At 39.6% G+C, this 15,825-nt stretch overlaps 1 protein-coding gene across 2 annotated transcripts in view; it reads right to left on the bottom strand.

Moving 5' to 3' along the window:
* otud7b (OTU deubiquitinase 7B) overlaps window positions 1-15,825 on the bottom strand; it is a 50,846-nt gene that overhangs the window by 17,702 nt on the left and 17,319 nt on the right. For both annotated transcript variants that reach the window (XM_026183651.1, XM_026183652.1), the window contains exons 2-3: window positions 2,206-2,465; window positions 703-873 (exon numbers count right to left, since the gene is read on the bottom strand). In XM_026183651.1, coding sequence (XP_026039436.1) covers window positions 703-873; window positions 2,206-2,290 — 256 coding nt within the window. In that variant the 5' untranslated portion in view covers window positions 2,291-2,465. The remainder of the gene's footprint in view (window positions 1-702; window positions 874-2,205; window positions 2,466-15,825) is intronic.

Genomic DNA, 15,825 nt, shown 5'->3' with positions numbered 1-15,825 from the left:
TTGCTAGTATTTTTATTTGATAAGGAATGAAACTGTGCATTAGTAACCTTTCGGGAATGATACATTATTTTTGGCAGCAGGGGGACATGCCTGCATTTTAAAAAGTGTGGACTCACCTAAACTAAGAGACAGCTCAACTAAACTTTCGCCCAAACATCCAATGTAAATTGTAACGTAGAATTTTGCATATCACAGCTGAAACACCAACAGGGCTTATTATCAGAAAACTGCTCGCTGACTTGGTGCTGTTGTCAGCGTTACACCGTGGTCATCACAGAAGCTGTGACATCAACCCAGCTCTGCAACCATTTTTACTCATATTGAAACTACTGCAGTCTACTCCTAAACCACTGTCGCTATTCAGGAAAAAAGAAAGAAAAAATAATATATCAGTGTTTAACCATGAAAAAGTAATACAGAAAGTTTAAACTTCTCATCTTTTCCAACCTTTGCAGTTACATCCCTGTGTCATCTGGGTTCCTAAACTGCACCAACTCACACGCTCGAGCCTCAAGCCTCCATTGCGAGCACCAGATTACAAAAATACTGTGAGGTTTAAACCCTCTGTAATTGTCACTTTATCAGCTGATATGTAGTCACTGCATGTTTGTTGTAGTCAAAACATTTAGATTAAGTTGGTGCACCTAATAAACTGCAAACTGAACTCATGTTTTGGACTAACTCACTTCCTGAGAACCTCACCTTGCACCACCTCATCTTGGCGATGGAGTATAGGCCGTCCTACCCGAGCCATCTCCTTTTCAGGGGCCAGATACGTTCGCTCTTCTGTGAACGAATACGACAGGTTCCCAGCATGCACCTGTCGCAGCTGCTCAAAGTCACTGAGGGCAGCAGTGAAATCCCAGTTCTTGCCTAGGAAGAGAGAGGAAGGGAGAGACAGAAACATCTGTCTGAGTTAACTGCGCCAACAGGACTACCTGAATCTTTTTGGCCAGCAAATGACTGATTCCTCATCAGTTTAAATATTTACCACAAGTCAATGCAACACGGGCTTTCTGTTGTACCCAAAGGCCGCTGACACATTCCTTTATTGGATAAACGCCTCAGCTCGCTGTCTTGCTGATGTTGCTGCAATGCATTACATTTTAACCCATATTCTTATCTGCAACTTGTGCTGCTGCTAGGCAACAGGAGCCCTGCTGACACTAGTAATACCTACGTTCTATTAGACTTTGATAGCATAATTAACAGTAAAAAGCCAAAAGCACTTACTGAGTCCACTGCCTGGAACATCATCTCCAGTTAACTTCCTATAACTACATCCCCACTTCTGCTTTTTTTTTTAAGTTCACTTGAAGCAGAAATGAAATTAATAGATTAAAAATAGAAGGGATCAAAGTGTAAAGACAAACAGATCTGATAAGTTTTCGCTTTACATCTGTATTTTCACATTGAAGGAAGCTACTAGAAGAAAGTGGTGCTTTCTAATGATGTGGAAAACACAGCTGGAACGCAACGCTGGTGATGCAACAAAGCTGTGCTGAGATAGAGAGCGTGAACTCAGGTGGAGGAAACAGAAATGGCATTTATAGGGCTTTTTTAGCCTTACAACTCCAGGAACCTTCAACCACAGTTAGCCGCATTCATACACGTCTTTATTCCATAATCATCACACACTTTGTTTATCTCACATCCTTGGCCAATTTAGAACCACCAATCAACTTTAAAAAAGGATTTATTTGAACTGTGGGAGGAAGCTGGAAAACCCACAGAGAAATCTGCACAGGGCCAGAAGAAACATGTAAACTCCACACAGGAAACTCCCAACACGTTAGAAGATTCAAACCAAGCACTAATCACCGCACTACTGTGAAAGAAAAGTGACAACAGCAGCTCTCATTAATTCAATCTCAATCTAATTATTTGCAGTCAAAAAGCTAATAAATATCACATCAAACCACAAGTGCGAGAAGCATAAATATAAAGCAAAGCAAGCTTTATGCCTGGGTCCAGCTATCACCAACTATTTTATACATCGTGAAATACATCATTAAAACACTGCTGCTTGTTTAGTCTTAATATTTAAGTTCAAGTCTTAATTTAAACAATAAACTATACTTTAAATTAAGGCTCAGTCTGAACTAACATCCATTAAGGAAGGGGAAAGGAAACGTCATGTTGCATTCATCACTTTAGCTTTACAATATTGTTAATAATGAAATTCTACTATCCTCAGTAACTCACCCTCTAGCAGGTCTCTGGCCAATCCCGGTTCAGCTCCAGTGGAACGGACAAAGTCGGACAGGACTGCGTCCATATCCACGGTCATGTGATCATGAATTCACAAGTTGGCGGGTTGCATCCAGGCATTAAAAAGAAAGAGAGAGAGAGAGAAAGAAAAAAACAAAACAAAAAAGACTGTACTCTGCTCTCCCCGACAGGGCAGCAAAGTGAATGGATAAGGTGGAGTCGGCCTCTACCTTCAGCTAGTCTGTCAGCCACACCTGAAAAAAAGGGGGGAAAGACGACAAAGTAAGATTAAGGCTGCAGGTAAAAACCCATCAGAGTTTAAACATCCACATTAATCAGCTTATAAGAAATGAAAAGAGTGCAAAAGGTGATATAATAACCTTATTCAACCCCTTTTTGAATATAAACCTGTTGTGGCCTGGATGTTTTTGAACTTGACACCTTTCACAGTCACTTGTCCCGCCCATGAAAACAGCAGAGACACAAAGAGCACAGGTTTCACTAACTGCTTGAACAGAAACTAACGGGAGTCAAATGACAAGTCGAGTAGCTCTGCGAGGTGTGATGTTTGTCATGTGGGAAACTTTACTGTGTGGTTTCAGCTGCTTTTATGAAGACTCTTTAATTAAAGCTGACAAGTTAAAAATTTAAAAGTCATGACTCATGATCCCTGTAAAATCTGGAATCAAGACAAGTGCTTCAATCACACCTGCAAATATGACCTGCTGAAAGAGTAAATGAGTGTGCACCAAGTATAATTTACTACATGGTTTCCCACTAAACTACATTTATTTGAGGAAGTGTCTCCGCATCTCATCTAAACAGAGAATGGAGTGTCACACAACTGATTGGTGTGCTTGGTGGAAATTTTACTTTGGTTTAACGTTGTTCAACATTTTCTGTTACGGCGCAACTGCAACATATCTACAATACACCAAGACTGCATTTTTGCTATTGAGCAATTTACTGGCCCTATAGATATTTACTAGCCCATCAAAAAAGATACCTTTATCTATAAAAATATAGTACTTTTTAGAATTTATATATTTTTTGTAATTTATATATCTATATATCCATCCTGCATGCTGCACTTATCTCTGCTAGAAAGCAGGGTTGTTGTATGTTTGCAATTAAGAAAGAAATCAATCAAATGTAAATTGTGTCAAACTAGACAAAGAGTTGATCTGCATGTAGAGCTTCTTATTCCAACTTTTTAATTTAGTTGTGCTGTTGTGTAAAACAAAAAATATGTGAAAGATTCATCTTATTCACATTTAAACCATCTTAACTGAAAGTTTCTTCAAAAGAATTTTATTCCCATTTAATGTAAAAAGAAGATTTGTTTTGATTGGTAGTAACTGTCAGCCCCTGGGTCAGCTGCTATTCATTTCCTGTAAAATGCAGAAAATATTGTTGTTGATGCAGACAGCATTTCAGCATCTTCACCTACATATAAAACTTCATACCACTCGTTTAGTCCAATGATTATGACTATGATTGCTCCACAATGACCAGTCAGCAAGCAGTCAAGAAAATAATGGGAAACCTTGTTCACAGAAATACCAACACCAACACCCTGTATGAATATTTCTGAAAACATTAACTGGAAAAGGTCATGGCTTTTACCAAGAAAATCCCTTCTAACCAACAAACGAGAATGGCGACTTTCCAAATTATTCATAACTGTTGCTATGAAAGTGTTGTTCAACCAGAAATTTAAAAAATGGGAATGGACAACTTGTGCATGCATCTTTCCTGGAACTATGCTCTCAGTAAACATTTTTCCCCGATGCATTTAAGAACTAGATTACTGAACTGCTAGTTTCTGGTATTACTGAATAAAATTCCCAAGGCATTTTTTAAATTGCCTTCATGGTCATCAGGAGTCAGAAAGGAAGTTTCAAAACACCAGGATGGTGACAAAAACAGGCACCTTGAAGTCTCACCAGACTTCACTAACCAACTGGTAATTTGCCATCTTTTATACTATCTGTGGAACCAACAAGCTGAAGTCCAGTGCTGCCACATCTGTACTTTATATTTACTCTTGTACATCGAGTGTAGATTAAGCAAAGACTAAGATAAATTTAAGATAAAGCAAAGAAATAACTGTCTGGCAAAGCAAGAGGTAAAAGAAGTGAAGACGTGTCACATCCAAGTACAGCCTGAGGGAGTGGTTTGGTATGAGGAAACACGTCGTGCCTTTCGCTCATTTGAAATCAATTAGTCTTCAAATTTCAATGGCAGAGCCGAAGGACCCACAGTGAGCAAGCTTCAGTTTGGCACTAAAATCAATACAGAAACATCATCGGGACTGAAATAAAGACAGAGTAAGGATCGACGGGCCGTTGGCATAAAGGATATAGAGGGCAATCGATGCACAGCAGACAAAGACTATGAATCAAAGTAGCCCTGGTCTGACGGATGTAATTTGGGACCAAATCAAACCAAAGGGGCCTCTATTTTGTTTTGGTGCTGTAGCCAACGTGATCAATTAACCAAAAATATTCAGTTGGAGATACGAAATAAAGAGAAAAAAAATCTCTAATGCTTTCCCTTTCACCCTTAGTGAATGTTTGAGGGGTGCATACGTAAACCCGGTGCACCAAAAGCTCAGGTCTCAGGATGCTTCACTGTGGGTTTTTTTTGTGTGTTTGTTTTTTCTTGGGCTCTGTATGATATTGGTGAGAGTAGATACCCATGACATGGTCATCTAAGCCACACAACTTTGGATGTGAAGACATAAGCTCCATCCAGCTGCTGTCAAGACCTTGTTTCCAAAAGGGGGAGCTACAACAGTTAGTTTCAAACAAACAATTAACTGAAGGGCTGCACGAATGGCCACTATGAGGTAAAAAAGAATTAGTCCAACATTAAAAATACAGAGCTGGTAAGCACTTTACTATGTCTTCAGAGGGCTTCCATCCGTCTTTGCCAAACATTTGGCAAACAATTTCTCTTTTATATATTTTCTTATAATACAGTCATAATACACTCAATTATATTTCAGTATCATCTAGAATATGCGTAACAGAAGAAGAAAAATTACCACTAAGAGGAAGTGGGAATTATGCTGTTATCCACTGTAGTGTGGTGCAGAGTTTTTATTCACTTTACTTCCATTTTATTGATAAGCAGCATGAGGAGGAGGAATGAAGTAGTGATTTAGGTACAAACTACTAGCAGGGATCTGTCATGGCCTAGCCTTATTATCCACCCTTTTTTCTGATCAATGTGGTTCAAAAAGGAAATAAAATGTAACTATAGATAGTTTGTTTTTTAAATGTTACTCTATATGCCTGTAAATCACTAGTTTGATGAGCAAAATAATATATTATAGTGACTGCTGACTCCCAAAATAAAATACCTACAGTCATCTATTCCCATCAGTCTCATGGCTCATCCACCACCTAGTGTTCCTGCTTCATCTGACTCAGTGAACTCTTTTCCATTGTGCCTGATGAGTCACGAGTTTACTCTTCTTACACCTCTCCACCGTTCTCTCGCTTTCCCTGCCTCCCTCGGTTTCTTTATCATTATTAAAGGCACGCAGGCACACGGGGGAGAAACAGACTTTCTCAGGCAGCACTGTATTTCTAGAGCATTCTTTGCAAAGTCAGCGGCTCGACAGTCTCCTCTGCAGGGCCTCCCAATATTCTTGCAGTTTGTCAGTTAAGTGAGATCTTCTGATCCACATACACGCAGTGTAACGAAACAGGCGGAGATCTCATTTGAACTGATACAGAAACGTAGATTAGACTGTATTCTGACCAACAGCACATTCGTGGCCGACCAGAAGCCACGACCGACACTCTGGGAATCACTGCGACAGGTTTTGAGTCACTGTCTAACAAGCCTTTGTTATAAAACAAAACAAATTAGGGCAATTTTATTGCATTAGTAAAAAAAAAAAATGATATAGCATAACTACTATAACTACTACACTGACAGGGACATGCTGTAAATGAAGTGAGACCCACTGCAAGAAAACTGAACTATTCAAATTATCATCGCAGCTTTCTGGCAAATTCTTTTTTTTCCCTGGTATAATAATGACAGAAATGAAAGCGTTTAAAAAGGAGAAAGCAGATTAAAACATACAAACAGGAAGCTACTAAGTTGTGACAATACCACAGCATAGTAGATGTACAGGCTGCACCTTAAGTTCTGATGGCTAAACAGTGATGGCTTTAGCAGCAGCATCAACACGTTTTACCAACTATGATGGCTTTAGCAGAGGACAGAGGTCGTCTAGTTACGATGTAAATCTGTGTTTTCTTATAATCCTGTGCCATTATGTGATGTATAGTCTCCCAGCACAGGCAAAAAGTACTCAGAGCCATTAAATATAAAAAAAAGTGGAAGGGTGATAAACAGAGGGCTGTGGACAGAATGTTCTCGCACACTAATAGAAACCTAGCTGCTGCTGATGTGTAAAACTAAAACCATCAAATGGCACCTCCTTCAAAAACACTTTTTTCCAGGATCAAGTTGGTAAAAATGACAGTCTGTGTCCTCCAAGTCTTCTCGCATTACACTATAATAAAAGTCACATATTTTATTTTTTATTCTGTGCTGGATAAGATCTGAGCGCATCAGGTCACTCATGAATCAACCGTTTCGATCACAGTTACTTCTTAACTGTAAAACTTTTTAATGGTGCTGTACAATAAAACTAAAGTGATAACACAGGATTAAATTATGGCGGAAATTAAAGTCATTAAGACCGCAATAAAAATGTTTATGACACTGAACACCCTGAAGGGAAAGAGGAAGTGTGGGAGGCCATAAGTTTATGGCATCCATCAAATGCTCATCAATTGTTGTGGTGTTGGCGCACACTGTGAAACTTCACCAGAGTTTGACACCCAAAGGTAATTACAAAGCCAGAGTTCACCTTTAAGGTCATAGCGGGCTTAAAACAACAAAACATGACGTCTAACAAATACCTTGTATTTCATGCCCTCAAAATCTATTATTACATTGTCAAAAATTTCCATTTGGCAGCCAGGGAAAAAACATTCTCAACAAGAGAGACCCTGCGTGGATTACTGAGCAGTACTATCGCTGCTGCCAACATGGGCCAGCCAGTGATTTGTATCAGGGATGGCTGAGCTTTTGTCTGGCAGGAGCGCTTACGTAACAGGAGCTGCTGACAACACGTGGGTGCTGAGCTGAGGGCAGGAGAACGGCCTGGATCACGGAGGGAGACGGAGAGGTCACCGCAGCCCACTGCGTCAGCCGTTGGTGGGCTGAGGGGGTCACTTTGTTGCTTGGATTGGGACTGCAAGTTTGCTTTGCTGTTCTTTACAGTATTTAAGGAGGACACATTTTTTATGGTTTTACACGAGGGCTGTGGAAAGTGAGCAAAAAACAAACAAACAAACTATCCACTTGTTATGGTGAAATTACAAGTTACAGGGCTCGCAAAATCGCTAGCCCGACGTCCTGGAGCTAGTGATATCTCCAGTCAGGCGACCAAAATCTATCTCAGCCCCACCCGTTGGGTTATCATATAGCCCGACGGGCGGGGCTGAGATAGATTTTGGTCACCTGACCAGAGATATCGCTAGCTCCGGGACGTCGGGCTAGCGATTTTGCGAGCCCTGAAGTAGTATGGTGTTACAATATTAAATTGGTAATAAATCAATGCTGGCTTCGTATGATTATGATAGCAAAATAATTGGGATAAAATCTTTGTTGTTGGTTTTTTTTTTGCGTGAATTTTGGCAAAACTATATTTAAAACTCAAAATATTTCAGTAGAAGAATTTATCAGTAGGTCTTGCTTTCAAACTGTTTCTCATCTGGTATACTTTTGACTCCGTTACTCCTGCTGTGACTACCAGGTAGTTTTCCTGAGTGCTGCCTACGTCTTTAATTCATCACAGTCTGAAACCATAAACTTCTCTTGAGGAGGAGGAGGACCTGTGGTGGCCACTGTGTGGTGGGGCTACAAAATTCCCTACTGGATATTGACGGTGTTAATGCTTTTTTCATATATTGATTTGTTTTTCATTATAGATTAATATGGAAGGGCAATATGGCCAAAAATATTTATCACCATTATCACGCACCGGATTATAAGGGGCACTGTCGATTTTTCCGAAAATAAAAGGATTTTAAAAGCGACGTATTTTCAGAAAAACACTGTAATAATGACGGCCCGCTTACATGCTCTACCTAAAATTGTGCTTTGGTGTGTATCTGACAGACAAAAGCCAAACCAGCTCCACATCACTGAAGTTGCAGCATTTTCACAAACCAATTCTGGTTCATCTGTTTCATTCAACTATTTCACCCTTCTCATTCTCCGTCGCCGCCATGCTTTTTCTGCCATGTGCGTATGAAAAAAAAGGCACTGCGCATGCACGGTTCACCCATATTCTACCACAATATTTCATTTTCTTATCATTGCCTAAGGTTATAATGGTATTACCGTGAACGGTATGATATGGCCCAGCCCTATAGATTAACATTAAAATTAATCTTAAATGGCATGTTTTTTAGGTTCAATAACTGCATAATACTTTCAAAAAAGTTAACAAATAATATTAAGATTGCATATTAAGACTCAACACCATGCCCCTCCAGCTGTTCAGCTAATATCTGTCCACTTTTTGTTCCCCAGTTCCAGCAGGCTAAATTATTCCCTACTCTTTATTTCCTCAACCCAGAAACAATGGTTGCCACATTCTTCACTGGGACTAATTTACCATGAATGCAGGTTAAATTAAATCTAATTTCGTAATAAAAACAAAGCTGAGCTTTGCCACACCTAAAAACTGATTTCTGAAAAAAGCAAACAGATAAAAGCACTTTTTAAAATATATATGTAGCATAAAATCTCTCAGATCTGTGGCAGAGCTGGGATGGTGTGGAGTCCTATTATGGTAAGACAAACAAAAACGACTGAAACAAAAACATCGAGCTGCCCTCATTGCTGTAAATTTCCATCTCGCACTCTCCAAAAGCCTTCACTTCTTATTACTCGCTCAGCAACATTGTTTGCAAACCACGAGTTATGAACCACGTTTTCCTCTGGCCTGAAACTACAGAGCAGTCTGACTGTCTACACTAACAGACATGCAGAGAATTGATCATTTGTAGGAAAGAAATGCTGTATGAATACTGGTCAAATGATTTTTTTTTTAAAAGATATGTAAAAGGAAAAGCAGCATTACAACAAAACGAGGAGATTTCTACATATGACTGGCTAATCTGGTTCCAGATGTCTGAATCATCATTCACAAGATTTTTTTTTCTTAGCACACATATCTTTGCATTGATTATTCTCAAAGCTGGCTTTTGACTTCAGCTCAATGATGCAACTTGCAAAAGTCTGCAACTTTCCTAAGGCCATTCAAGACTGTTTAAGAAAATACCTTTAAGAAAGACACTTTAAGTGCAATAAATTAATATGTTAAATAATCAACATAACAATTCTGTCCAATTGTGACAGAATTCAGTAAAGCTATGCCTCATTCTCGTGCTTCTGTAATTCTACTCTACAACTGTGATCGCTCATCTAATTTGTTTGTCTGTAAAAAGCTAAATAAATAACAGCTGATGCATTTTTACAGTACAGATGCAAATACTAATGTTTTCCACTCCTGCCTGAATGGACACTGGCAAAGTAAAGCACTGAGATTAAGTTAAAGGCAAAAAATAAGTGAGTTGTTAGTTAAGTGAAGCCACTTATTTAGGCAGAACAGGTTCTGTGTTTTGACTTTTGGTAATGCTGATATTTACATTTGCATCACAGGTTGTGCTTTTTCTTTCTCACTGAAACCCTGTGAAGGGGGAGATTCACCGCCTCATGTTTTTCCTCTGCAAGGTTTCTTTGATTGTGTGAAACTCAAGCTTTGCTCTACATTTAAGAGACAAAGAAGCTGTCACACAAAGAATGAGGATAGTATGCTTTACCTAAATAATGTTGAGACTTCACCAGATGAGGATGGCCGAGTTGTTCCCCTCTAATGGTCAGTATGTGATAAAACACAGTGTCTAGAAATGTGCCTGTTCTATTTTTGTTCAATCACATAAACCTTTCCTGTGATCTCAGCAAATGCACAACACACCCTCTCCGCCTGGCAAAACCACATGAGTAATGAGATAAAGGGCATAAGGTAAACAAACAGGGTGAGGCGATGTGGCTGGTGGGAGTCGAAGCAGGAGTGACAAGTGTGACTAAGTGCTTCATCTCGACCACAGAGGGATGGTGGGATAGAAAGAAAAAACTTCCAGTCTTTGGACAGAGCAGTGAGCACTAGCAGCTAAAGCTAGACTGATGAACCGGCCAGATTACTGCAGTTCCATCTGCTTCGGTGTACACACCTGCCAATAAGTGACTACAGCAGAAGTGCAGAAATGACTAATTAGGTCTGATGCACCTCAGAAAAACACTCTTCGCAATACAAAAACAACACCATCGTTAACAGCACATGAACCAGTTCTCCGGCCGTTCATATGCAGACCACCAGAGCAGTCAGCAGCAGTCTGAAACACTGGCTGATTGGGACTAGATCCTCTATGGCAGCGGTCTCCAACCTTTTTTGCGCCACGGACCGGTTTATGCCCGACAATATTTTCACGGACCGGTCTTTAAGGTGTCGCGGATAAATACAACAAAATAAAACTAGTACCGGTACCGAAAAAAAGAAGATTTATTCATAACACACGTGAAAAGACCCAGGAAAACAGAGTTAACGATAAAAACGATAACAAAATAACGCTGAAAACCCTGAAAACCATACATTTCACACCTGAGCCTCAACTCTCGCGGCCCGGTACCAAACGACTCACGGACCGGTACCGGTCCGAGGCCCGGGGGTTGAGGACCGCTGCTCTATGGGAAAGCAGCTTAATGGAACAGAAGACAACATCATCAGCAACCTGACTAGACCAGGAATAGGTGTTTAGCAGACACCAAACTAAAAACACACAAACAACAAAACAAAAACAAAACAAAACACATAACCACGTACTTCCCTGGTTGTTAATATACTTGCATGGTTCATCCAAGTGAAGTGTATCTGTGGATAACTCTGGTATCAATCTGGATTTTTATTTTTGGATTGAGTCCTGACTCAATATGTAAGCATGACTGGTCACACACTTAGAAAACTAGGAATTTTCCTTTTACATCTGGTTATTTGATCAACAAAAATATTCTTGTTTTTTAAATTACAATTAAAAGGCTAAAACCTTGATATATAAATGATATATCCAGGAAAAACCCTGTCAGTGATCTTTATTAGCTTAAATAACACAATACTACTCAGGCTATCCTAACAGCTAACAAGGGGACTTTAGAGAGATACTTTAGGAAATACTTGTATAGCCACATGACTGATGTGCTCAAGTCTCAATCACTCTTTTATTGTCTGACTTGTCAGTCACAGTAAGCTCTGAATTGTCTGCAAGGCGTAGGCATAGCATACTGTCCTTAAAAAACAGCCACATGCATATAAACAGAGCAGAGCAATGGCTTTCTTGCGATTTCTTCTCAGTGAGTCGAAGCCAGTTTTTAAGTGCTTCAGAAACAGGGTGGATAAGCTGCGAACAATCAATCACAGTAAACACCAACCATGCTGCTGAAGGAAGCCAGCAGAAAGAAAAACAAAGGTGTGGTGAGATGGCTGTCCTTCAGCTGTCTGAATCTGTGGAGTGCTGTAATCTGGTTACTGACTGAGCTCAGTCAGCCTACACTGGCTCATTACATAAGAAAGCTACAGCTGGGAAGGAGGCTGATCATTGCCTGGCTGAGGAATGGAGGAAAATCGAGATCTTCACCTAGGTCTTCCAAAGTTGCCCTCATATGAAGGGTGCAGCACAATGGCTCTGCTGCTTGTGTATAGGAAGTGCTGCTTCAGTCTCCTCAACATAATAAGTAGAAGGCTTAAAAAAACAGAATGGCCTTATCAGACAACAGTCTTGGACAAGAAAATGCACAGCAAAGCAAACAGAGCGCAGAGCGGTGCAAAATCCTCTCATTATATTGCAATATCCTTCTATAGGGCCGGGCAATGCTTTCTTTTGCGACTACGTTGACCCCATCTTCAAGGGCAAATGGATGCATCATAGGAATAGTGTAGGCACATCACTTTCCAAGGGCTTGTATAATGCCGAAGCACTGCAGAAACAGCCTCAAGCTAATGCTAGGCTGCCGCAGACATGGTCTGCATCAATTCTCATTTTCCCTTAATTCATTTATGAAGCACTTTTAACTAATTTACTATCACTGAAGAGAAAAAAAACAGTTTCACAATTCAATTACAATATTTAGGACTTTAAACTGCTGCATTCTCAGGGAGAGACGTATGGTTTCAGTTGCTATTGGGTTACATCTCAGAAATCAATAGAGTAAATTTGAGTGTGCCTATTGCCCTGGACAAAAGGAAATATGCTAGCAAGCTGGTCATTGGAGGAAAATCAATAATCCCACTGAACTACAGCTCAGGGGGAAATGCACAGGCATGTTGCTGACATATGAATTATGGGGACTAGCGGACCAGTTCAAGTCCATTAGCAAAAAAGAAAAGAAAAAGCTTCTTCATCAGACTCAGACAGTGTCTTTTGTCTTAAAAACAGCAAAAGCTCTGTTGTAGCTGCAGGAAAGATGGGTTATAGTCTTTCCAAATAAGGTTATTGATTTTATTTAGAGGCACACTACTCTGATATGTCGATACGTTCTGATACTGCCTTAAAAAGTTATATGAGATGCCATGACAATGAACCAATCTACAGAGGTGATCTAATCAATACAATCCTACTTTGTATCTTTAGTCCACTGGCTGCAGTAAGGACAGCCAAAATAGCAAGGAGGACCAACGATTTAGAGTTTCAAGCTCATTTGCCAACAACCTTTTGTAATGTCTTTGCAGTACTTTGTGATTTAACTGCAAAATGTGCCACCACAACAGAGCTTCAGCTTTCAGCACCTGCTCAGGGTCTATAACAATTTGCAGTATGATGTTGAATGTAAATCTAAAGAATCTAATAATGATTAAAACTAAAGAAGTATCCGAACCACATTTCCCCCTCATTCTGTTTAGGAGACTTTAGTTGTTGTTGTTTTCACAGCCAACAGTACTTGGCAAAAGTCCAGGCCTGTAAGACCGCTATATACTGATATAAAGTCCCGACAGGTGCAAAGGTGCGAGGCCCAGACCAACGCTTCTTGTTGCCTTAATTATCTGTTAGTTTCTTTTACAACACTGGCAAAGCAATGTTTAAATCGAGTCCAGCATTTGGGTAAATATAATAATCATAAAATACACTTTTAGTTGATCAAATGAGCAGAAAGAACAGTTAAATGAATACACTTCAACAAATTAACTATATGCAGACCAATCATGCTTTCATGTACAGTCACGACCCAAAGACCCAATTTTGATCCAAGAAAAAAAAAAAGCTGATTTGCATAAACAAGAATGATTCAGTGAGGAATCCAGCTTTTTAATGTAAATCTAGTACTGGATCAGTATTGGATCAGAAAGCAAGGTATGAGAACTGAAAAAGCTGGATAGCTGCATTCCTACTTATTTTTCTTCCACTTGGCTTGTCTCTGCAAGAGTACGCTGCAAGAAGTGTCAGGTCTAACGAATGTTTACAAACAAGTCAGGAATTTAAAAAATTAAACAAAGTAGGCGAGATGAGCCTCCCTGCAAGGAAAATAAAAACACATTTCAACCCTGCTGGCTTAGCCACCATCTGCGGGTGTCTGTGTGTGTAATGCGTAAGACAACACCACCATCCCGAATGCACACACAGCTGATGTCAGAGATTCCACACCATGCCCGCCCTCTCCAGGCCGTGCCACCTGAGCTGGATGAGTCCAAAAGCTGTCCAGTCATCAAACAAAAAATATGCAAAGTCTAATGTCCCTCTCACAGCCTGCCTATCCCATTTGCTGGCTCAGAAACAGGCAAACCTGATCCATGTGAACCTCTGTTTTTCCCCTGGATGAGTGCTCAAGGCAAAACAAGGTGAAGAAAACAGGATTTACTTACAGATCATTTGATCACAGTTTTCACATTTGGGTTGCACACTGCAGCCGTTTTAAACTTCATGACTGAACCAAGAAATTCCTCCAGTTTATCTGGTCTAAAAATAGTGCGACACTGGTAATAAGGGGGAGAAAAACACATTCACAGACATTTAGGTCAACTATTAGCATTGTTCATGAAAACAGGGTCCGTGAATGTCCATTACACAGCTGCGCACTTGTTCTGAGTGTCTATCTTTACATCTAAACCAGAGCAATAACAACTGTGTAAGCACCACCACCAATGCAAACAGAGAGTTACCATCTAATCTGAGCTGCCAGAATTAGAGCAACCTCCTGTTTCAGATAGCCTAAAAATAATCCACTCCTAATCACAGTTTAAACATAGAAAGTCTGCACAGTCGAGAGCTCAAAAACAGCTGATGGCTAAGATTTAAACACTGTCAGGGACAAAACCCAAGGAACGTGTAATGCTTCAATCAGAGACAATCAAATCAGTGACGTCATCTTCTCCTTCTGAAAGCATGAAATCCTTTATCATTCAGAGCTAATTTTCATTAACAAAAACCATTTATGTTTTTTGAAAGTGCACTGTTCTTAGGAATCATCATTCTCTGGTCCTTAAGCTGACTGAAACACAAAACACCAGTTAGCAAGGTTTTTAGAGAGTGGATGACCTAATAAGCTAGAGTATGCTTATGTTTCCTTTCCTTTGTATGAATGCATGTCTTCAGAGTTTCCTGTTTAAAAAGAAAAGTCTCAATTAATGCTTGTCAAAGACCTCTTTAGGCCTAACAAAGGCCTAACAATACCAAAATGATCTCTTATTTTTGGACTTTTCCTTTTCCTATAAAGAGCTTTCAAGATGGGAACATAACCACGCAACAATACACTGTAATATTCCTTACCACAATATACATTTCCTTTTTTTCAACCACACATTACAGTAAAGCTGTTTTCTTTGGATTTTGGTCCGGTCCTAAATACAACCTCTACAAATGTAATATCTACAGCAAGTTTTATGACTGTATTTACTTGATTTTCATTTCAGATTTTTTATGTCAAACAGCTAGCTTGGTTTCAAATCTGTACAGGTACAATGCACAGACACTGACATCTGCTAATTAGTGGTTAATTATTAAACTGTCAAAATGGCAGAATTTAAGTAATTTAAGAGGAGGGACCAGCAACCAAATTTCAGGCAGGAGGTAAAAAGTAGTGAGATTACACACATTTTGGTGTTATTTGCTGTTCATGCATGGTAAACTGTTGCTTTTAAAAGACTTTAGCATAAGTTTTGGTCAGAAACCAACACGTTGCATGTATACAAAAAGCAGTTAAGTGTATGACCTTTTGTGTTAGACTTGAGGCAACACTACCCTGTTGATATACATGCAGTGTTGGGGAGTAACGGAATACATGTACCGCCGTTACGTATTTAAAATACAAAATATGAGTAACTGTATTCCGTTACAGTTACCGTTTAAAAAGGTGGTATTCAGAATACAGTTACTTTGTTGAAATAAATGGATTACACTGCGGTACTTTCCTGTTTCATATTGTCGCGGGTCAGGACTGTTTGGGTTTTGTTTGACAGCTACGTTC

This window comes from Astatotilapia calliptera, chromosome 11 (genome assembly GCF_900246225.1).
Source record: "Astatotilapia calliptera chromosome 11, fAstCal1.2, whole genome shotgun sequence".
Classification (NCBI taxonomy): Eukaryota; Metazoa; Chordata; class Actinopteri; order Cichliformes; family Cichlidae; genus Astatotilapia; species Astatotilapia calliptera.
Note: the sequence above shows the minus strand (reverse complement) of the source record. Positions and strands in the feature narration are given on the sequence as shown.